Source organism: Oncorhynchus keta, chromosome 22, assembly GCF_023373465.1.
Source record: "Oncorhynchus keta strain PuntledgeMale-10-30-2019 chromosome 22, Oket_V2, whole genome shotgun sequence".
Classification (NCBI taxonomy): domain Eukaryota; kingdom Metazoa; phylum Chordata; class Actinopteri; order Salmoniformes; family Salmonidae; genus Oncorhynchus; species Oncorhynchus keta.
The window spans coordinates 39,203,188-39,228,058 of record NC_068442.1 but is presented as its reverse complement, the minus strand read 5'-3'; the positions used below and the strand labels follow the sequence as shown (position 1 = coordinate 39,228,058).

General features: G+C 42.5%; 1 protein-coding gene across 8 annotated transcripts in view; it reads left to right on the top strand.

Annotated features, from left to right (window-relative positions):
- Positions 1 to 24,871, top strand: part of LOC118401467 (cAMP-specific 3',5'-cyclic phosphodiesterase 4C-like) — a 124,306-nt gene that overhangs the window by 63,209 nt on the left and 36,226 nt on the right. Inside the window, exon 1 of one of the 8 annotated variants that reach the window (XM_035798995.2) lies at positions 7,575 to 7,931. The exons of 6 other annotated variants lie outside the window; for them this stretch is intronic. In XM_035798995.2, the coding sequence (XP_035654888.1) occupies positions 7,846 to 7,931 (86 nt within the window). In that variant the 5' untranslated portion in view covers positions 7,575 to 7,845. Of the gene's footprint in view, positions 1 to 7,574; positions 7,932 to 15,832; positions 16,749 to 24,871 lie in introns of those variants that run through there. One more of the 8 variants, XM_035798994.2, reaches the window with a different exon arrangement.

Here is a 24,871-nt window from a genome sequence, read left to right as displayed (position 1 = left end):
ATACACCCAGTCTTTCTGGTAAATTCTCTAAGAGTGTTCCACACCTGGATTGTGCAACATTTGTCCATTTAATCTTTTAAAAAGTATTTAAGCTCTGTCAAATTGGATGTTGATCATTGCTAGACAGCCATTTTCAGGTCATCGATTTTTAAGCAGACTTACAGTGCATTCGGAAAGTATTCAGACCCCTTGACTTTTTCCACATTTTGATACTTTTGTTATGTTCCAGCCTTATTCTAAAATGGATTAAATAGTTTTTTTCCCCACTCATCAATCTACAGACAATACCCCATAATGACATAGCAAAAAGAGGTTTTTAGAAATTGTAGCAAATTTATGAAAAAAAAACACAATTATATCACTGAAGTATTCAGACACTTTACTTTGTTGAAGCACCTTTGGCAGCGATTACAGCCTTGAGTCTTCTTGGGTATGATACTACAATCTTGGCACACCTTTTATTTGCAGAGTTTCTCCCATGCTGCCACAACCATTTCTCCCATTCTCCCGTCTGAATACTACACCATAGTACCCTCCAAACTCGTCATTAAGCTCGAGACCCTGGGTCTCGATCCCGCCCTGTGAAACTGGGTCCTGGACTTCCTGACGTGCGGCCCCCAGGTGGTAAGGATAGGAAACATCTCCACCCCGCTGATCCTCAACACCTGGGCACCACAAGGGTGCTTTCTCAGCCCTCTCCTGTACTCCCTGTTCCCCAATGACTGCGTGGCCATGCATGCCTCCAACTCAATCATCAAGTTTGCAGACGACACTACAGTGGTAGGCTTGATTACCAACAACGACGAGACGGCCTACAGGGAGGAGGTGAGGGCACTCAGAGTGTGGTGTCAGGAAAATAACCTCACACTCAACGTCAACAAAACTAAGGAGATGATCATGGACTTCAGGAAACAGCAGAGGGAGCAGCCCCCTATCCACATTGACGGGACAGTAGTGGAGAAGGTGGAAAGTTCCAAAAGCGTACACATCACCTGCCGGTTCACACCGCTATCATCCAGAAGGCGAGGTCAGTACAGGTGCATCAAAGCTGGGACCGAGAGACTGAAAAACAGCTTCTATCTCAAGGCCATCAGACTGTTAAACAGCCATCACTAACATTGAGTGGCTGCTGCCAACATACTAACTTAAATCTCGAGCCACTTTAACCATTAAGAAAATTGGATGGAATAAATGTCTCACTAGCCACTTTAAACGATGCCACTTTATATAATGTTTTACATATCCTACATTACTCATCTCATATGTCTATATACTGTACTCTATACCGTCTACTGCATCTTGCCTATGCCGTTCGGCCATCGCTCATCCATATATTTTCATGTACATATTCTTATTCATTCCTTTACACTTGTGTGTAAAAGGTAGTTGTTGTGAAATTGTTGGATTACTTGTTAGATATTACTGCATGGTCGGAACTAGAAGCACAAGCATTTTGCTACACTCGCATTAACATCTGCTAACCATGTGTATGTGACAAATTAAATTTAGATTTGATTCGTCTCTGCAGATCCTCTCAAACTCTGTCAGGTTGGATGGGGAGCGTCGCTGCACGGGGCCTCCAGAGATGTTTAATCGGGTTCAAGTCCAGGCTCTGGCTGGGCCACTCAAGGACATTCAGATACTTGTCCCAAAGCCACTCCCGCGTTGTCTTCGCTGTGTGCTTAGGGTTGTTGTCCAGTTACAAGGTGAACCTTCGCCCCAGTCTGAGGTCCTGAGTGCTCTGGAGCAGGTTTTCATCAAGGATCTCTCTATAATGAATGGACCGTTCATTTTTTTCCTCGATCCTGACTAGTCTCCCAGTCCCTGCCGCTGCAAAACATCCTCACAGTATGATGCTGCCACCACCATGCTTCACTGTAGGGATGGTGCCAGGTTTCCTCCAGATGTGATGCTTGGCGTTCAGGCCAACGAGTTCAATCTATTATTGCACAGAGAGTCCATGCAACTTATTATGTATATTTTATTAATTTGTGAAAATGTTGAACAACATTGCCACTTTCACATTATGGGGTATTGTGTGTAGGCCAGTGACAAAAAATCTTAATTTGATCCATTTTTAATTCAGTCCAACACAAATGTTTTGGGAAAAAGGCAAGGGGTGTGAATACTTTCTGAAGGCACTGTACCTCTAGCTTCTTTCATACTGGACACAGAGACATACAAATGGTATCCACAAGTTCATCAGACTGGGGAAGTAGATGAATGGCCTCATTGCCAAAATCCTGAAGTAATCCATTTAAGTTGCCTCTAAGAGCTGATCCAAGGTCAGTTTTAGGGTTTAACCCCTAACGGCTGAGGTTAAGATTAGGTCTGGGTTTGCTGAACCTAACCCTAACCCACATCAGGGTTTAGAATTTTGTTGTTGTTGTTGCAATCCATAAAAGTAGGGAGTCAAAGTAAAAGGGAATGATCTGTGCTTCCTTGCCAGGATTAACAACCCAGTTTAGGTTCATTACACAGAGGGGCCTACCACGCCATCAAGTTTAAAGTTTAATTAGTCATATAAAACTCATAGACGGGGCTGTAGTGGAACAGGTTGAGAGCTTCAAGTTCCTTGGTGTCCACATCACCAACAAACTATCATGGTCCAAGCACACCAAGACAGTTGTGAAGAGGGCACGACAAAGCCTATTCCCCCTTGCGAGACTGAACAGATTTGGCATGGGTCCTCAGATCCTCAAAAGGTTCTACAGCTGGACCATCGAGAGCATCCTGTCTGGTTGCATCACTGCCTGGTATGATAACTGCTCGGCCGCCGACCACAAGGCACTACAGAGGGTAGCGCGTACGGCCCAGTACATCACTGGAGCCAAGCTTCCTGTCATCCAGGACCTCTATACCAGGTGGTGTCAGAGGAAGGTCCTAAAAATTGTCAGACTCCAGCCACCCTAGTCATAAACTGTTCTATCTGCTACTGCACGGCAAGCGGTACCGGAGCGCCAAGTCTAGGTCCAAGAGGTTTCTTAAAAGCTTCTATCTCCAAGCCATAAGACTCCTGATCAGCTAATCAAATGGCTACCCAGACCCCTCTTTATGCTGCTGCTACTCTTTATAATCTATACATAGTCACTTTAACTCTACCTACATGTACATATTACCGTAATTACCTCGACTAACCGTGCCCCCGTACATTGACTCTTTACCGGTAGCCCCTGTATATAGCCTCGCTTGTTATTTTACTGTTAATCATTTGTTACTTTTATTTTCAATTTTTTTACTTAACACATCTTTAAAAAAAAAGATTTATTAACTTCTTAATGCATTGTTGGTTGAGGGCTTGTAAGTAAGCATTTCACTGTTGTATTCGGCGCATGTGACAAATAACATTTGATTTGATATGTACAGGATACACATGGTATACAACGTCCAACTAAATGCTTACTTGCATGTTCCTTCTCGACAATACAACAACAATAAGAAAATTTAAGAATAGAAACATAATGTAAATGGTTCAATAGAATACAATATCTTATTTTTTAGCATAAGTATAATACAGGAAGGCACAATTGTTTTTTTTAAAATGATATTGCCACAAGACCCCATACAAAACCTTGAGATGTCATAGCACAGTATTTGGCTTGAAACCTTGACTTGAAATCAAGGTGCACGTTCAAGCAACAAGGGCAGGAAAACTGACTACATTTGTGTGTCAGGAAAATTGGCATTAAGCAGATGATACACGCACAAAAGCTAGAGGCTGGTATCAACGTCAAAGAAGATAAATAAAGTCTCTGACAGTGCAGGGAGTGTGAACTGTGAAGCCTCGCAGAAGATAAACTCAAGAGGGATGCATCATAAAGGTATGTGTTGGCAGCCGAGCACTTTCTGCGGTTGCCGCTCAAGATTTAGTTTATGCTCGTATTCTTTTCTTTATTTCTTATTGTTGCATTGTCGAGAAGGAACCTGCAAGGAAGCATTTGGTTGGAAGATGTATACCATGTATATCCTGTACAAACGACTAATAAAACTTGAAGAGAAAGTACTTCAGATGAGATGCAGTTGTCTAGAGGACTTTAGATTATCCTGCGCTGGCCAGATATTCACCAGAAGTACAGTAGCTGCAGTCTTTACGCGATAGGGCTGATTTATGTTGTACTGTAGTTATGATGGCTGCCTTTGTATTGCATACCTCTGATACAGAACACACCTGCAAAGTCGTTTATGGTGTTTTATTTTCTGACGTAAATCCATGTAATGATGACGTCTTAATTTTCACAAAAGAGGCTTCTTACTACTCTGTAGGCCTACACCTTTTCTAGTTGGTTGTCCTTCCCAGATTTGTCCGTTCTCGTCTGTCAAGAGTTTTACAGATTTTGCACATATTCATTCAGTTTGCTGTCACACTCACAGTGACCAGACGACACACACCTTGCACTTGCTGTGACAGACTCATAGACTCAGACCTAGCAAGAGGACTGCACACACACCTCTTTGATGCACTTAGTCCCCCTTTGTCTGGAGCAATTAATCATACAGAGGGGGTTGATAAACAAACTAGGTTCATTATAACCAAACATGGACTAATGTGGAAAACTCCATAACATAAGACTGCCCTGGTTACCATTGACTAACAGGCATGGAAGACAAACAGGCCTTTATAGAAAAATGTATGGTGTGTGTTCTGTCTGGTCCCCTGATTTTAATATCTAGCCTCCCATGTTCTTTTCTGTATCAGCTCCAGCCAAGCCTACAGACCTCCCCACTCTCTGTCCCACTCAGACTGTTTCCACGCTGCAGCTGAGTGACAGATCGATGAGCACATGTTTTGGTGTGTTTTCATGCTTTCATGAGGCTGTTTGATGAGGGCCTAAGGGGTCTATAATGGGTTGGGTCTGACCCAGGACCATGCAGGGGAGGGAGCACAATCTGACGCACTTTGACACACTCCAGGACACCCCCAGTCCACTCCTGATAAGGGTCACTTAATTGTCAAATTCTTATTTTAGAATTGAGCCTCTGGTCTGTGTTGTATTATATGTACCCGTAGCCTACCGATATGATGTTTTTTGTATCCTGCCCAGATGCAGTGGATAGGAATGAGCTCGATAGTGAACTGCCAGAGAACATACACACCATATTTTAAACATTACAGGAGAGTTGGCTACAGTTTATTTCCAAAAAGAACATGTATTTTGTACTCCCTATCCACAGAATCGGTTAGAGATGTTCTTGCAGGGCCACAAAGCTGTTGGGAGGCCAATTAAACCAAACATTCCCTGCTGAACTTTTTAACGACCCATCTCATTAGAAGTGAGATCTCGCTCCTTATCCCCCAATCACCTGCACAGAGGTAGATGTGATCCATTGGGAGATTGTTGTCAATGAAAATGTCTAACCTGGGCGATCAAACACTGTCATTTAACACTCAAATAAAATGTTATTGGTCACATGCGCCAATTACAAAAGGGGTAGACTTTACAGTGAAATGCTTACTTACGAGCCCATTCCCATCTGTACAGAGTTAAAAAGTAAAACAAATATTTGCTAAATAAAAAAGGAAATAGTAACACTCTAAAAACAATAACGAGGCTATGTACAAGAAGTACCAGTACCACGTCAATGTGCAGGGGTACGAGATAATTAAAGGTAATACATTATATACATGTGCGTATTTGTATTTATTAAGGATCCCCATTGGCTGCTGTCTTCCTGGGGTCCAGCACATCAAGGCAGTCATATACAATACATATATATACATATATAATAAACAGAGTAGCAGCAACGTGTGTGTGTTGGCGTGTCAGTGTAGTATGTGTGAGTGTGTGGGTAGAGTATAGTGAGTGTACATATAGCCAGTGCAAGAGAGTCAGTTCAAAACAATTTAAGATAAATAAATAAATAATGAAGGGTGTCAATGTAAATAGTCCAGGTAGCAATTTGATTAACTGTTCAGCATGTTTATGGCTTGGGGTTGCTGTTCAGGTGCCTTTTGGTCCCAGACAAGGCGCTCCGGTACTGCTTAACGTGCGGTAGCAGAGAGAACGGTCTATGACTTGGGTGGCTGGAGTCTTTGACCTTTGACTCTAGCCACCTGTAAGGTGTGTAGTGTCTAGGAAAAAGGTGAGGTCAGGGAGTAGGTTGTCTTGTTGTTGAGACAGAGGTTTTGTATCGTACAAGGCTCAGGGGCATTAGCCTTTGTCAGCCCAATCCAGGGTGGATGATGATTACTGTGTCATTTTATTGAGCATCTGTAGCTACTGTAGCGTGAGAACGATCAGAGCCAACATGCTTTGCGGGCTTTTATTCCAGCCCTGGCCTGTTTGTGGCACAATGTAAAAAAAAGTCTGTCTCAATTACAGTCTCATCAATGTACACATGTTGGTGGACTGGCTTTGTGCAAGAGTGACATTGCGTATGTTGTGGGTAGAGGTTTCCTGAGAAATAAGCCAGTTTTTTGTATTTCCTAACTACAGGGCTTGAAAACCTCCTGATGTTTTCATCGCTGTTTTTATCCCTGGGTGCAGACTCTACGTATGCTTTTCATGTGTGTGTTTCAGTGTGTGTTGTCTCTCTCTGTCTCTCTCTCTCTCTGTGTGTGTGTGTGTGTGTGTGTTGTCTCTGTGTGCACCTAGAAACTCCACCTGAGTACATATGAGTGCACCCTCACCCCCTGCTACCCCTTATTCGTGGAATCCAACAATGCACCATGTCATTACTTAGCTGTAGGGGGAAGGAAGCCACATTGGGAGGCATGTCGATCCCACATGTCGGCCTTAACTAGGCTAGGGCTGCCAGGAGAGAGTGCGTGATAGAGAGCGACCTGGAGTTTTACTGGAGTTTTCTATTCACTATAAACATTTTCTCCATGTGCCTTTTTAATACAGTAGGTGTGCAAGTTATACTTTGACCATTTTGCAACCATCTCCAACTTTACCATCTGCTTCTGGCATACTCAATGAAGTCTTGGATTTTCCTTTCCTCAGAAGATGCCAACGCTGCCGCAGTTTCTTGAATCGAATTCCTTCTTTACTGAAAGGTTTTGTTTTCAGTCTCTTTCACTTTTACTGTTGATATGCTCCTGAAAAGCTGAAAACGGTTGTGGGGACTTGTATGGGCCTTGGTTGCAGCCCCCACAGCTAGCACCTCTGGGGACGGAGGAAGCTCTCCCACACTGCGGAGAGAGGTCAACGCTTGCTCTGCCCTCCTCACTCGTTCCTCATTCCCTTCTCTTTCTCACATTGCTGAAGGTTACTGGATCATGGAGGATTTCCACTTTCTGTAGAGACAGATGGAAAGACAGAGAGGGAATGTGAGAGACTTTGTTTTAAGAGCTGACATTTTTATCTTTCAAGGACTTTCTACAGCAGTTCTATTTAAGAGTCCGTCTCTGGAGTTTGGACAACAGAAGAGACAACCTCAAAATGGAATGCTAATACAGCTATTCAAGATGGCTATCTGGGGCACTGACTGAAGACCGCTGGTCTTGTTGAGACTTGCGTAGCCTACAGCACTTGGGACTCCTTTATTTTCTGCTTCTCCCCAGCCTCTCCCCTTCTCATGACCTACAGTTACCCCAGTATCCTGGTGCGTCAGAAGGGCTTGCATCCTTTCTTCCCCTCCACCTGGCTCTCCCTGCCCAAAGGGCAGCACACCTGTGATTGGGGGGCTGGTCCGGGGACACCCACCTACCCACCCACCACTCCCTGGGTCTTCCCAGGGAGTAGCAGCATGGGGTGGCTGCAGCCCTGGCAGGAGAGCCCTTCGGAGAGAATGAGCTCCATCTGAGCTCCACCTCATCTCACAGCTGTTGTGGGTGTGTGGAGCCTCTCTTCTTGTTGTCAGCCCAGCAAGTCATACTGTAGCAGCCAGAAGCTTTGACCCACAATGAACAAAGATCACCGATTTCCAAGGAAAGGGAGCCTGTTTGGCTGTGGCCCAAGCAGCCACGGTCGGAGACACTCATGCTTAGGGTATGTATGTAGGACTGGATCTTGTATGGGGTACGTGATTATCTTGAGTCTTTTTTTACGTTTTTATATGACCTTTGTTTTTTGCACTCAATCCAAGCAGTTGTGGTTTCAGACTAAACATATTTTTTTTGTTATTGTCATATACAGCAGGTTAGGTGCAGCGAAATGTGTTTGTGTCCTTCTGGTTCATGTACAACATGACTGCACAGTAGTACAATTACTTTACAGAAGTTTATCCAACAGCTTTTAGTTTGAGGAAGCAAATTAGTTTTTCAAACAGACACACTTTTGCCCAGTGGACTTCCTGTTTTGGGGGGTTAAATGGAGCAACTGCATTTATTGTAACATGTTCCGTTTCAGAAATTACTGTTTTTTATTTGTTTTTTTGTTTTGCAATTTTTCTCAATCGCGTACAAGCATTTTTTTGAACAATTTTGTTGATTTCCAAAACATAGATCACAAGATATAGAACTCTGTGGCTTTTTGCAAAACAGTAAATGTGTTTTCAAAATGTAGTTGCCTTCTCAAAACATAAATACAAGAAAACATAACAGTTGAAGTCAGAAGTTTACATATACTTAGGTTGGAGTCATTAAAACTCGTTTTTCAACCACTCCACAAATTTCTTGTTCACAAACTATAGTTTTGGGAAGTCGTTTAGGCCATCTAATTTGTGCATGACACAAGTAATTTTTCAAACAATTGTTTACAGAAAGATTATTTCACTTATAATTCACTGTATCACAATTCCAGTGAGTCAGAAGTTTACATACACTGAGTTGACTGTGCCTTTACACAGATTGGACATTTCCAGAGAATGATGTCATGGCTTTAGAAGCTTCTGATAGGCTTATTGAAATTATTTGAGTCAATTGGAGGTGTACCTTTTGATTCGATTTGATTTGATTTGATTTTATACCTGTGCCTGCCTTCAAACTCAGTGCCTCTTTGCTTGACATTATGGGCAAATCCAAAAAAATCAGCCAAGACCTCAGAAAAACATTTTTGTAGACCTCCACAATTTCCAAATGACTGAAGGTACCACGTTCATCTGTACAAACATTAGTACGCAAGTATAAACACAATGGGACCATGCAGCCGTCATACCGCTCAGGAAGGAGACTCGTTCTGTTAGAGATGAACATACTTTGGTGCGAAAAGTGCAGAACAACAGCAAAGGAACTTGTGAAGATGCTGGAGGAAACAGGTACAAAGTATCTATATCCACAGTAAAACGAGTCCTATATCGACATAACCTGAAAGGTCACTCAGCAAGGAAGAAGCCACTGCTCCAAAACCGGCATGAAAAAGCCAGACTACGTGGCAGCATGCTGTGGGGGTGCTTTGCTGCAGGAGGGACTGGTGCACTTCACAAAATAGATGGCATCATGAGAAAGGGAAATTATGTGGATATATTGAAGCAACATCTCAAGACATCAGTCAGGAAGTTAAAGCTTGGTCGCAAATGGGTCTTCCAAATGGACAATGACCCCAAGCATACTTCCAAAATTGTGGCAACGTGGCTTAAGGACAACAAAGTCAAGGTATTGGAGTGGCCATCACAAAGCCCTGACCTCAAACCTATAGAACATTTGTGGGCAGAACTAAAAACGTGTGCGAGCAAGGAGGCCCAGAAATCTGACTCAGTTACACCAGCTTTGTCAGGAGGGATGTGACAGAATTCACCCAACTTATTGTGGGAAGCTTGTTGAAGGCTACCCGAAACGTTTGAACCAAGTTAAACAATTTAAAGGCAGTGCTACCAAATACTAATTGAGTGCATGTAAACTTCTGACCCACTGGGAATGTGATGAAAGAAATAAAAGCTGAAATAAATAATTCCCTCTACTATTATTCTGACATTTCACATTCTTAAAATAAAGTGGTGATCCTAACTGACCTAAGACAGATAATTTTTACTAGGATCAAATGTCAGGAATTGTGAAAAACTCAGTTTAAATGTATTTGACTAAGGTGTATGTAAACTTCTCACTTCATCTGTAAATACATAAATGCCTTCTCAAAACTAAAAAATCCCAGTAGATCAATATATTTTCTTTGCAGTTACTAAATCGTGATTGTCAATATTAGAAGTACTGTCCAAAGGTGCAGCATTATGGGCAATTACTCTCCTTTTATGCACCAAACAATTTCATACACCAAATATTAAAATAACATATATTTAAAAAAGGTGGGCTGCGTTCATTCATCAGTATCATCACAATCCAATTCCATGCTGTATTCAATTCAAAGGTTTTCTCAATGTTTTGTAGACTTTCCATTGGTGAAGTAACTCAATCCACAATATAAATAAGGGACGGTGAATTAAAAAGGAGGAACACAACTGATATCAGTCCAAAGCAAAGCTGTATTAGGTCACAATGTTGAAGATGATGACTTAGAGGTAACACAACTTTATTCTCTGCATATCTGCAATATTGTACAAAATCATGAGAATAGACCCTCCCTGTTGCCTTGATCTTTCCATATGTTGTACATGGTATGACACTGCTGGGGTGCATTAGGTTTTACTGAGTGACAGAAACAGTGAAATCAATTGTACACTTCTCTTCTGATGAAAAACAACAGTGAATTTTCTATTCACTGATACTATTTGTATTTAAGGTTATGCAAAAGGTGGTCTAAGATATGCATGTCCAGTATTAAGGCAATAAAATGGTCAGAAGTTCTGTAAATGTATTCAAGCGTTTGATCATTGCTGTTCTGCTATAGATACGTTTCAACACAGATCCAAAAATTGCTTGTACACAATTAAGAAACTGTGCTACACAGAAAAGTGTTGTGTGGATGGTGTTGCAGTGTGAACAGACTGGGCTGTGTGTGGACTGGAGATCAGATGTGTCTGTCTGTGTGAGCTTGTCTGTGAATGCATGGTGTATGTCATGTTTTTTGTTTAAATACTTGTCTGGGTAAATGTTTGCGTGTGTGTGCACGCGTACTTGTGTGTGCACGTGTACTTGTGTAAGTGCGCGCACTGGTGTGTGTGTGTGTACTGGTGTGTGTGTGTGTGTGTACTCTGCCTGCTCTGTACACTGTGCTGTCTGTGGGAAAGGAGAATAGGATCGATAACACCATCCCTTTCTGCTGATGTCACAACTGGGAGGGGGTGGAGGGAGTCACTCTAGTGGAACACTGTGTGGGTGTGTGATTTGTGTGTGGGTCCGAGTGAGTGTGTGAATAGCCACATGATAGTCCTATAGAGCCACCCTCCACACTGGTTTATATTCGTATACTGTGTGTGCTTTCACCCAACTGGGATGGGTGGCACAATGTGGTATTAGCTTCACCAGGTTAACAGTTGGCCGGGGTCACCAGTGACTCACCCATTGATCAGAGACCCCACCACCACGAGGCCTGACTAGATTAGTCTGCCCTCGAGTTCAGATGGGCAGTTTTTTGGGATTGGGTTGGTGTGGCTCAGTTGGTAGAGCACGGTGCTTGCAATGCCAGGGATGTGGGTTGATTCTCATGGGGGACCAGCAAGAAAATATATCCACTCACTATTGTAAGTCACTCTGGATGAGAGCGTCTGCTAAATGACTAAAATGTAACATTTCTTGCTTTGTAAAAACTGTGTCTCTATTGTGAAAATCTGGCCACATTTATTCTTTCCTCTTTATGCTTCGTCTGATCTGCTGACTTCTGCCACACTGAGAGGTACACAAAGCAAGTCAGTCAGAAGTTACTGGGCACTCGAGTCTCCAGACTGAGATTACTGTTAGACCAGAGAATTGTCATATCTCGATCAAGCCAGGCATGTTTCTAACAGCCACTTCAAATCTAGTGTGCCACAAAGAGAGAAAATGTAAGGCTGTGACGATAACATTATCGTAATATTTTTTCCATGGCAAAAATGAAATCTCGAAGCAGACCAAATTCAACCTATTGTATGTAAAATATCGTGTGCTATAGCTCGGAAAATAAATATATTTGACTCTGGATTATAACATGTTTTTTTGCAACAGTATGGCTGTTCTTCTAAAGAAGCTAAATTTGTTTCGTGTTTTGTTTCCTTGCCTCAATACTAATGAGTATCGCGATACTGGTTTTGCCCCAGCCCTAGTATAATGTAGCAAAACACCTTTGAAATGCCACATTAAAAGTTCCTGTTGGTGCCTCCTGAATAAGACACAAGCAGCCCAAAGAACTGGAATGATAAGCATGGCAACAATGACACAACAGCTCTGGTTTGTTCCTCTAAAATAAAGCCCCCGAGCCTGGAATAGTTCCCAGACCCCGCCAGGGCGGCTGCAACAGAGGCTCATGTGCGTCACTACTCCAGCTCCATTTTTTCAGCATGACTGCCCTTCCCCATCACCCTCTTCCCAAAATCCTATTAATTCCTTCATGCCCGACTGTAGGAGATTCAGTCATTTGGGACTCATTTGTGTTCTGCTGCGTGCTGTATCTGTCCCTTGTAGTAGCTGGTCATACATCCTTAATGTAACCACATCTCAAGGCCTTCCAATTGAAGGACTGGGCTTGATATCTGGCAAAAGGGTGACTCTTACATATTGCTCTTATTATTTTGTATATTATATTAATCTTTAGTTTTCATGTTTCAGAAGGGGAACGAATAGTGAGTCAGGAGGAGGTTATGAGATGGTTGGTGTGGATTGAATATTGTTTTGGTTTAGTATCGCAGTATGAAGTGACATCTACTGGATAAAGCCTCTTGGTTCACGTTTCACATTAACAAATTTGTTCAGTCAATTCCAAGGAGGTTTTGAGATGTTTTGAAAGGCAGAATCTCAGGGGAATACCATCAATTCAACTGAGTGTTTACATTTGCCACTCTGCTATAGATCTGTAACATATACTTGTGTATGGAAAGAGTCATTAGCTTTTTAGACGACATGTATGGTTTTAAAACTTTTGCCGTCGGCTACTCAACAGAAATGGTTTTGGAAACATTTACAGTTTCTTACGTTTGGGGAACTAACAAATAGTGGATTAACTTTATCTTTACTCTCTAAAATGAACCACATCTCTGAGAATGATAATATGCTTTTCTTACAACATAATTGAAATAGTTTACACATTTCCTATTTAGGTGCAATGTTAGAATTATGAATTGATCGCCATGTGAGGGTGTTAGAAAGTCAGTGATGCAGTACCAAATAGAGCTGTGTTCACCATCAGTGGAAGAAGATAAGTGCAAATGATAAGCCTTTAATAATTTGTCTTTGTCATAAAACATTTCAAACTTCACACTCCAGCCAGGCCCCAGAGGGGGACAGTGCTGTGGGGAACACTCTGCTCTGGATATGGTTGCTCATGGGGGAGGGGAATGCAGCATGGTACTGAGGCATATTCTTAGTGCCTAAGCCACCCAGCCCGCCGTCTTTTTCATGACCCAGCACGTTTGTCAGGCATGTTGCGCAATGATCCGAGGGTCCGATGTACAGTATGTATGCCCTTGTCTGTCATAGATTGTCCAGATCATTAAGATGCCTTTAACAGTCCTCCTAACTGGAATAGTATTACCCTCAGTGCTGTCAGGACTTCAGTGTTGGGACCAATTCCATTTTAATTCAGTCAATCCAGAGATGATTGAATTTAATTAAACCCTGTCCAGATTTGATTGTTGAGTTGAACCCTGTAGGGCTTTATGGTATTAGCTTTGAAACTTTTTTGGGGTGAGATACTCCGCTCTGCACTTGTTTTTTTATTGTAACATTCTCCCCCGGTCTTCCCAAGATGGCTGCTATCACCAGTGCGATTGCAGACAGGGCAATTCTACACTGAACAAAAATATAAACATCCCAAACATGCTCAATAGGTGAAATGTGTGGTGAGTATGCAGGCCATGGAAGAACTGGAACATTTTCAGCTTCCAGAAATTGTGTTGAAACATGAGGTGATGGCGGCAGATGAATGGCACGACGATGGGCCTCAGGATCTCATCACGGTATCTCTGTGCATTGAAATTGCCATCGATAAACTGCAGATGTTCGTTGTCCGTAGCTCGCCCAAACGATGCCATACACACTGTCTGCCATCTGCCCGGTACAGTTGAAACCGGTATTAATCTATGAAGAGCACATTTCTCCAGCGTGCCAGTGGCCATTGAAAGTGAGCATTTGCCCACTGAAGTCCACTGTGACGGCTGAACTGCAGTCATGTCAAGACTCTGGTGAGGATGACGAGCAACCAGATGAGCTTCCCTGAGATGCTTTCTGATAATTTGTGCCTAAATTCTTTGATTGTGCAAACCCACAGTTTAGACATACTGCCAAATTCCCTAAAATGACTTATGGAGGCTGCTGATGGTAGAGAAGTTAACATTAAATTCTCTGGCAACAGCTCTGGTGGACATTCCTGCAGTCAGCATACCAACTGCACGCTCCCTCAAAACATCTGTGGTGTTGTGTGAAAAAACTGCATGTTTTAAAGTGGCTTTTTTAAATTGTCCCTAGCACAAGGTGTAATGATCATGCTGTTTAATCAGCTTCTTGATGTGCCATGCCTGTCAGAGAAATTGATTATCTTGGAAAATGAGAAATGCTCACCAAAAGGGATGTAAACAAATTTGTGCACAACATTTTGAGAGAAATAAGCTTTTTGTGCATATGGAACATTTCTGGGGTCTTTTATTCAACTCATGAAACATGGGACCTACACTTTACATGTTGTATTTATATTTTTGTTCAGTATATTTTAATTGCAGTATGCCTGTCATTGGTGTGTGTGACAGATTCATGTTATCCTTGTTCCCAGAGAGGGTCAGAGTTCATTTACCTGGGTTGCGTTCATGAGACACTGTACGGAAAACGATAGAAAACATTTTGCATTGGAAGTTCCCAGAGAGGGTTTAGAGGTCATTTACCTGTGTTTGTTTTCCTCATTAGGCACTGAAAATGAGCGTGGACATGACCAGCTAGTGTCACCCTGTCAGTTTTCTTCTGTTTGATGCCTTATGGACATAACCCTGCTGCTGTGACTGAAGGGGAGAAAGTAACGACTATACTCCAACTTATGTATTTTTCATTTTTTTTAAACCTGTTTTCACGTTGGGTTATGTGAGTGCTCTCAGGAAGTATTTTTCTTTCTTTCTTTGACAGAATGCATCCTCTCATTGTAAAAACCCTTGTGTTTTTGAGGCGTGTGTGGGGCCTATGAATGGTACAGCCAATACGGGGTACAGGAAATGTTGTAACACCCCCACCAATCCCCTTCTTCCCCCTTATGGCCTCGTGGTCCTCCTCACCTACCTCTCTGTGGGTAACGTCCTTGATGTTCAAAAGGCTCCCCTTTACCCTTCCCCTCCCACATGTCTGCCAACACGTCGACCCGGGCTCTGTGCCATCTTCCTCAGTGGACAAATATTTACCCCTGATTTCATCAGGGATGCTCTGTGAGCTCATGGGCCGTTTCAGTCCACGGCTTCCTTAGACCTTATTGATCTGGGCTTTGGCTCTGGGCAGAGGACATTTAGAGAGTGGCTAGTCTCGGATCAAGGCATGTTGCTATGTGAGCTGTCACTGAGCAAACATGCTAAAACAGGAGTGAGCGATCTTACCCTGTGAGGGCTGATATATGGGTGCCAGCTCCAGCCAAGTAGTACCACACCCCATAATACTAATCTCAACCAATCATTGTTTTAAATTTAGGCTTTTCTTAGTAGAAACTGTTCTCAGTTTTATTGTGACGCGCTACAATGTGTTACTGTCACACTCTCTTTTTCTCTCTTGCATTTGTTTTGGGGGGGGGGGTCTAAGCAATGTCAAGTTTAACTCTTAAAATGCAGAGAGCGTTTAAAGAGTTAAACTTGGAGACACTCTGAAAGGGCAGGAGCCATGCTGCCTCTGAGACCGCCCCTGTTTTCTGACCTCACAGTTCAACTGGTCCACACACAAACACACACATGCTCAGGAAGGGATCCCTCACACAGACACACAAGACACATTATATAGCAAGACTTGCACACAAACGCACCTATTGGGTTTTCGAGAGTGTCCATGCGTATTGCGATAGCGACAGTTGTCAGAGGGAGCTGGGACTTGGTGGTGGAAGACAGGGTTTAGAAAATGCAGAGGAGAGGAAGACATTGAGTTTCATTTTCACCTGCATCCTGATAGAAAAGGAATTCCATCTTGGAGGTTTCACACAGAGAGCTTAACTGATGCTTCTACATTTAGTCATTTAGCAGACTTTATTATCCAGAGTGAGTACATACATTTTTCAAGCTGGTCCCACGTGGGAATCGAACCCACAACTCTGGCGTTGCAAGCCAACTGTTGAATATGCACTGGGTGACAATCTTATCCAAGAAAAGGACATTTTTTTCCCTCTCACAACCACGTATGACGATGTCCCCCAGTAGAAATGTTTTGACTTTTTGAAAAAACACAGCAGCTTTAAAAGAGGAGGAGTTTTTAATGTTTTTGACAGGAGGAATGTTGGCGGGAAATACCAAGGAGGATTTTCCTCAAAGCCTTTCTCACAGATTCTCTTGCCGTTTTGGCTTTTCTTGTTGCGCCGTCTTCGGTCCTCTCTGTTTGACATATCATTCATTTGAGCGGCAATGGGAGCCAGGTGCGGCATGAAGAAAGCAACAGGGTTGCGAGAAAGGAGAGTGGCAAGAGAACCACAGCTGTCAAAAGAGGAAGGAAACAAAGAAAAGCAGAAGTAGAAAGAGCAGAGAAAAAAAGGGGGAAGAAATATGAGTTTGCCAACAAACTGTGTACTCCTGGCCCCCTCCTCGGACCGGTCGTTCAAAGTGCGGAATGGGAATATCTGTGGATCCCCTTGCGCAGTCAACCGGCCCATTGACATTGTGCAGAAGCGCAGGCGGTAATGCACCATTTTTCCCTCTCGCCTATTTCTCCCAGATGTTGCATGTGTCATTGTCAGCACCCATACACACATTTCTGCTTATGTTTGAGGCCAGTTTCAATTTAACACTGCTCCTTCTTCCTGTCTTGGTACTGGTTTTGAGTCACCCTTGTTAACACGAGCTGTGCTGGGTCTTAGAAGTGGTGGGAAACTTATTTTAAGTTTCTCTGACGTGGTTGGTTGTTTGTCAGTGACGTTGCTATAGCCATGACTGTGACTAGACTGACTGTCAGGCTAGAATGATGTACCCAGAGGGTTTATTTTATTGAAGAACACATGGCTTCTCAGCACAGGTGAAGTCTGGGGTCTTCTTGCATTTACACATCGGCGCACACCACACCACATTCAACAGATGGCAATACGTGAAAGGGACCATTATGTTAGCTATATAGTTTGGACCCAGGGACTTGAGTCCACAATAGTCTCAGTGCTCCAGTTAAAGAAGCAAAAAGATAATGTGGCTAATTCCGTATCTGGTATTTAAAAATGCTTGACGACAAACACCTGCACTGTGGGAACAAAGTAATGTCAGCCCCAAGTGTTCAAAACTCTTCAAAGGCAACGTCTAATGAACGTTAAGTCAGACATATTGACAGGCTGGGAGTGGTGGCCTGTTGAATTGAACATATAGTATGTGCCTAATACAGTTCACACGAAAACTACAGTACTGTATAATCTTTCAAATCTCCTAACTAGCCTCTCACCAGTACTGTGCTTTACATATTAATGCTTTGGGCTTAACAAAATTAAGTCATGAGTAGGAGCAGGTGATTTAGAGTTAATACTGTGGATATACACTAACAGGAAATTCAGCTCTTGAGGTTTTTTGTCTGGTGGTGAGAATGTCAGTCAGTGTGAGAGGACCGCCCCCTTTCTTCTTGTTGGGTTCAGTCTCTTTCAAGTGTCCCTCGTCTCGTTTCATTTTGTCTTGTCTCGTCTTTTGTCGTCTTGTCTCGTGTCTAGCTCCACCCTGGACCTTCTCCATCTATTTTTTCAGACAATCTCTTGATCATATTAGTTATCTCATACATTAGTATAATACAAGTATTTAATAATACTTGTTTTATTGCTGACAGTGCTATAAAGTATAAGAATATTGCATGACTGAACAATACTGAGTTATTTAGTAGATTTAATCCGGTGTGATGAGTAATGTGTGGTGATTATTAGATGCATCCCATAATGACCAGGCAGCTCAGAGCTCACATGTGATTCAGATGAAAACCATTTGACTACCTTTTCATAATGTGTTGCTTCCTGCTAGACCTCAATGACGTGGATGACCAAATGATGGACTGAAAACCATAGGATATGATAAGCATAAACAACTCTGGATATTATTAGCAGGCTGGCATTGGTAACTGAAATTAGAAGTGAGGTGTTGTCAGTCACAAGTCCACGTGCGTTTGTGACTAGGCTCTTGTGAAATGTCCCATGTACGTGCAGCAGCTTATTCCAACGGCAGTCTGAGTCACAGAGAGTACATGTGACCCGGTGAAACCGCCTCTCCTAGAAAGCTATCAGACAGACAATAATATGAGTTTGACCCATGACCCTGTGTGGTTCTACAGTAGCTTGCCCAATTTGCTCCTGGGCCCGAAGCAATTTCACCATATTTGGAGATGTTGCACAAAGCCCTGCCCCCTTAGAATCTCAAAGAGCAGTTTGATCTTGTATTTCTTGTTGGTTGTGTTACATCTGTTAGAGGGTTTTTTAAAGTGGAGGCAGAATATGCTGTATAAACAGACATTGTACAACCCCCAAACAAAGAAGGCATAGACCAGAAGGTGAAAACATGTAGAAATTAGTTTTGGAGAGACTGTATATTAAAGACTTGGATTCATTATTTAAAAGGCGTTATTTCAATACGCTTTATCTTCTTGACTGAGGACTCTACTCAGTTCAAACTAATACATTTGTTTATATAAATAAATAAAACATTCTAATAAGATATCGAGTTTTCTTTTGTTCTCCTCTAAAATCATTATTCCCCAGTTCCTTTTTGCATAAAAGAACAAAAACTGTGTTAATTGGGTAGCAAACAAAGCCCCATGCTGATGGAGTTAAAGCCTGTGAAGTGGTCTTATCTGGTGTCCATTAAGCCACTCTGTGCTAGTTGATCTGCAACGACTCGGAAACCACTGGTGACATCAACACACAGCCGTGCTCAGGCACCTCTGCCTCTGTGGTCGATGACAGTGCGAATGTGAGAAAGTTTGTGTGTGTGTGCATATGAGAATACAAAACACACTAGCTACTGCAACCCAGTCATCTCTCTCTACCCATCATCCCCAAAGATATCGAAACATGCAGCCTTTATCAGTCTCATCAAACAAACATTGTCACGGAAAAGGGACAGACACTTTTATGTTTCCTTCCTAAGAGACACCAGGCACATGTGACGAGGACATCACCAGGCCTCAGTCCTCCTCTTATTGGCTGCAAAGTCTTGATGTGAGGAGGAAGTGGAGGAACCTGCCTCACACCAGGGCTCCATCACTTATTAATTGAAAGGCACCTATTAAAGCCATATGAGCCTTGTTAGAGGAGAGTAGCACCTCTGCTCCACTGAGCTTGTTTGTTCCACGGCGAGCCCTGCCTACCTAATTGTGGTTGTTCAATGGATGGTATACGTGGGTTGGATTCAGGGGTCGATGTCAAGGGCCAAAAAAAGACCTGGCCCTCTGGGGCCCTAATCACTCAGCTGTCAGGACACAGGTGTGTGTGTGTGTGTGTGTGTGTGTGTGTGTGTGTGTGTGTGTGTGTGTGTGTGTGTGTGTGTGTGTGTGTGTGTGTATTCTGAATACAGGGTTAAGGGGGTCTACTCATCAATGTAACTGATGGGAAAAGGGCTGCATGTTTCTGACAGGACTGCATTAGTTTATGACCTGAGTGCTGTAATCCATGTATCAGCCGTTAACCATTCAAATGAATGACAATCACAATCTCATCCTTGCATGGTGTGTCATTAAATTAAGAGTTTCCATGTTAGTGCTCATCAGTTCCCAACGTCCCGTACCCAGCATAATCAATAGGATGAGTCCAACTTACTGATGTTAGTCACCAAAGTCCTGTTCCTATAGCTGAAACCCATTCACATCAACACCAGTCAAATCAGAAAATTGGAATATCCTATTTCCACTTGGAAAAGGTATTGAATAGAATAAAACCTTAACGTTTTATAGTCTTATTACATCGTCAACTCGTTCTACCCGAAGTGTGTTGTTTGTTTGTACAGTGGGGAGAACAAGTATTTGATACACTGACGATTTTGCAGGTTGTCCTACTTACAAAGCATGTAGAGGTCTAATTTTTATCATAGGTATACTTCAACTGTGAGAGACGGAATCTAAAACAAAAATCCAGAAAATCACATTGTATTATTTTTAAGTAATTAATTTGCATTTTATTGCATGACATAAGTATTTGATACATCCGAAAAGCAGAACTTAATATTTGTTACAGAAACCTTTGTTTGCCATTACAGAATTCATACATTTCCTGTAGTTCTTGACCAGGTTTGTACACACTGCAGCAGGGATTTTGGCCCACTCCTCCATACAGACCTCCAGATCCTTCAGGTTTCGGGGCTGTCGCTGGGCAATACGGACTTTCAGCTCCCTCCAAAGATTTTCTATTGGGTTCAGGTCTGGAGACTGGCTAGGCCACTCCAGGACCTTGAGATGCTTCTTACGGAGCCACTCCTTAGTTGCCCTGGATGTGTGTTTCGGGTCGTTGTCATGCTGAAAGACCCAGCCACGACCCATCTTCAATGCTCTTACTGAGGGAAGGAGGTTGTTGGCCAAGATCTTGCGATACATGGCCCCATCCATCCTCCCCTCAATACGGTGCAGTCGTCCTGTCCCCTTTGCAGAAAAGCATCCCCAAAGAATGATGTTTCCACCTCCATGCTTCACGGTTGGGATGGTGTTCTTGGGGTTGTACTCATCCTTCTTCTTCCTCCAAACACGGCGAGTGGAGTTTAGACCAAAAATATATATTTTTGTCTCATCAGACCACATGGCCTTCTCCCATTCCTCCTCTGGATCATCTAGATGGTCACTGGCAGATGTCAGACAGGCCTGGACATGTGCTGGCTTGAGCAGGGGGACCTTGCGTGCGCTGCAGGATTTTAATCCATGACGGCGTAGTGTGTTACTAATGGTTTTCTTTGAGACTGTGGTCCCAGCTCTCTTCAGGTCATTGACCAGGTCCTGCCATGTAGTTCTGGGCTGATCCCTCACCTTCCTCATGATCATTGATGCCCCATGAGGTGAGATCTTGCATGGAGCCCCAGACCGAGGGTGATTGACCGTCATCTTGAACTGTTCCATTTTCTAATAATTGTGCCAACAGTTGTTGCCTTCTCACCAAGCTGCTTGACTATTGTCCTGTAGCCCATCCCAGCAGGTCTACAATTTTACCCCTGATGTCCTTACACAGCTCTCTGGTCTTGGCCATTGTGGAGAGGTTGGAGACTGTTTGATTGAGTGTGTGGACAGGTGTCTTTTATACAGGTAACGAGTTGAAACAGGTGCAGTTAATACAGGTAATGAGTGGAGAACAGGAGGGTTTCTTAAAGAACAATTAACAGATCTGTGAGAGCTGAAATTCTTACTGGTTGATAGGTGATCAAATACTTATTCATTTGCATTTTATTGCATGACATTAATTAAAAATCATACAATGTGATTTTCTGGATTTTTGTTTTAGAGTCCGTCTCTCACAGTTGAAGTGTACCTATGATAAAAATTACAGACCTCTACATATTTTTTAAGTAGGAAAACCTGTGAAATCGGCAGTGTATCTCTGGCTTGTTCGCTCTCTGGGCATTTCAGAGCGTTGTCAGGTTTTTTGTTTTGAAATTCAAACCGTTTCTTTCACTCTCAGAGTTCAGAGCGCACACTGGACGTTCTGGTCGACGAGTAGGGTTGATCTGAGTGTTCTGACCTCACAATGACAGTCAAGCACCCAAGCTAACTGGCTAATGTTGGCTAGCTTGCTAGCTATTTTCAGACTCAAATGAAAAAACATTTAGCTCTGAACAATTAACTCGCCCGACCGGAGCTGGTTAAGTGTGTTCGTGTTATCAACAGGGGTCATGACTGTAACTGTATTACTGGCAACAATTTAATTAATTTGGACGCCAAACCCACCACTGGTGTTCCTGGTCAAAGAGCTTATTTTCATGTCATCCAACAAATGTAAATGCCTTGAGTTTGCTAAACGGCATTGGCACTTGGATTGGAACCGGTGCTTTGGTCATGAAAATAAATATATTTTGCCACGCACACCATTGGTGGGTTTGGCGTCTAAATGAGAACGGTCAACGGCATCATACATTTTACCCACTACCAGGATATTTTTGCCAAAAATTTGGTTGCCTCTGCCAGGAAGCTGAAACTTGGCCACAAGTGGATCTTCCAGCAAGCCAATAACCCCAAGCGCACAACAAAATCCACATATACTACACAACGAGGATGAGGAAATTAATCGCTGGTTGTGGGTACGTTAATCAAAATCTAGTGAAATCACAAAAAAAGTGTCTGGATCCTTCTATAATTAAGCAATTAGGCCAGAGGTGTGTGGTGTATATGGCCAATATACAACAGCTAAAGGGTGTTCTTATGCACGACGCAACGCAGTATATTGGCCATATATCACAAACCCCTGAGGTGCCTGATTGCTATTATAAACTGATTACCAATGTAATTAGAGCTGTAAAAATAAATGTTTTGTCATCCCCATGGTATACGGTCTGATATACCACGTCTGTCAGCCAATTAGCATTCAGAGCTCAAACCACCCAGTTTATAAGAACCCATTTACATCAAAAAGAGAGATTTGGGTGTTAAAAAAACAAAAGTTCCCTTCTCCTCCAAGAATGGCTGACTATCTCTCGTAGATCCTGTTTTTATGGACATCGGTTGGACTGTGAGGTACTGTAGCAGCAGTGTGATTTTCCCTTTTCTGTTGGGAAAATGCATGTTCTGGAATACCACATTTTTCATGACACTTCATTCAGTTTTATGGCTTTTTGTCTCCTCCCTAGGTCGTGGCAGAGCTGATGGTATCATAGTAAGTAGTCATGAGTTGCAGCTTGGCAATGTGCCAGTGTGTGATGTTTGTGTCAGAGTGTTACAGCAAACAAAAGCAGATGGGTGCTACTGATCGGTGATCAACATACTTCCTCAGATGGAATGATTATTCTCGGAATAGCATGAAAATCAAGTACACCCTCTTTCTGGTTAGTTAAAATGCACTTCTTTAAAGAGCCTGTACTTGTTCGCTTCCGCTGTCAACAGGCCCTTTTTCAGGGGAATTATTTCCACTTGGAGGGGGTGAAAGTAAGGCCAAGAGAGGCAGGTTCCACACTAGACCATTAGCCAGTGTAAGATAATTGAAGTATACAGCCGTTGGGTTGTAGCCATCTCTATTGACAGGCCTGAACAGGGCCCACTACTGGCTCCACCACAGTAGCTTATCTTCCTCTCCCAGTCGTCTGTTCCCCCTACACTGGCACTCTTCATGTAAACATCCTGTTTATTTTTTAAGCGGTTTTCATAGATGACATTTTTGACCTCTGATTCTTATTTGCTGGTACAGAGCAGAGGCTTAGTTTTCCCGTAGCTGTTCAGCCAGAACACGGAACAAAATAGTCAGTTGACAGTGGACAAAAGCAAATTAGACCTATCTTTTAGCTTTGCTTTGTCGATCTTTCCAAAAGTGAACCTTCTACTGACGTCTTAAAGAAATGTATTTATGATTAATGTGCTATAATATGGGTTTTATTATCTTATTGGGTCAAGTGGTACATACATTTTTGGTTCAGCTGTGCCCTAACCAACTTACGGGCTAAACATACAATGTTTTTAAGCAGCTAAACGTCAAAGGCTCACATTATTTTAAACTGCTTATCTGGATTACAATGGTTATAAGATTTAAATTTGCTTCACATATTATTCTTAATCCATTTGGTCAAGCCAGTTGAAAAGTCCCGAAGTAATATTGTTCTGGTATCAGCAACATTTGTTTGTGTGTGTGCACAGTGCATGCATATGCGTGTGTCATACACACACACACACACACGAACATGTATATCTCATGAACTTCAGAACTACATGTGGTAAGCTCTCTGTATTATGTCCAGTAAATGTGTGTCTCTCTAACCCTGTTGACAGCGAGTCAAGCTGTGGTGTTTGGAGAGTTGCTCCCCACCATTAGGCCAGGGCTCAGAGAGAAATAATCAACAGACTTGGTTCTGTTGACTCCATGTTTCTTCTTATGCAATGACTTCTTCTCAAGGGCTATATTTAGAAAACATATACCCACGGCTGTATCATATGTTGTTGTACACAGAACATTTTCCCCTTTTGGTCACCATGTAAGAATTTATACAGAGTGAATGTATTATGTTGTGGGATTTAATTTTGTTTGATAAATAACTTTGTATAACATGTTTGGAACCAATACCAGTATCCAGAATGACACAGATAATGCACCAGAAGCTAGCCCAGATGAGAGGCTACTGACAGTTTCTATCTAAAACAACTTTGGCTAGACTTGGTTCAAGAGCATACAGTGTAAAGAGCTCTATGTAATCTAATTTACAAAGGACAGCAAACGCTAACCATGGCATTTGTGTTGAAAAGTTCTCAATGTTTTATCACAACCCTGAAATAACTAAGATCACCTATTCTCTTGGCAGCCTGAAGAAAGCCTGTACGGACTAGAAGGCTGGACCATATCTGTTCATACAGTAGGGTTGAATTGGACTGAATTGAATAGACAAAAGAAAATAGCACAACTGGATTAGGTGGGGTATCTATTTATCTATGCACCTGTTCCTCTGTCCAGTGTCTGTGTTATTTTGCCCATCTTAATCTTTTATTTTAATAGGCCAGTCTGAGATATGGCTTTTTCTTTGCAACTCTGCCTAGAAGGCCAACATCCCTGAGTCGCCTCTTCACTGTTGACTGTCAGAATGGTATTTTGAGGGTACTATTCAATAACGTACCAGCCCGACAGGATGCTCTCCAAGATGCATCTGTAGAAGTTCGTAAGGGTCTTGGGGGCCAAGA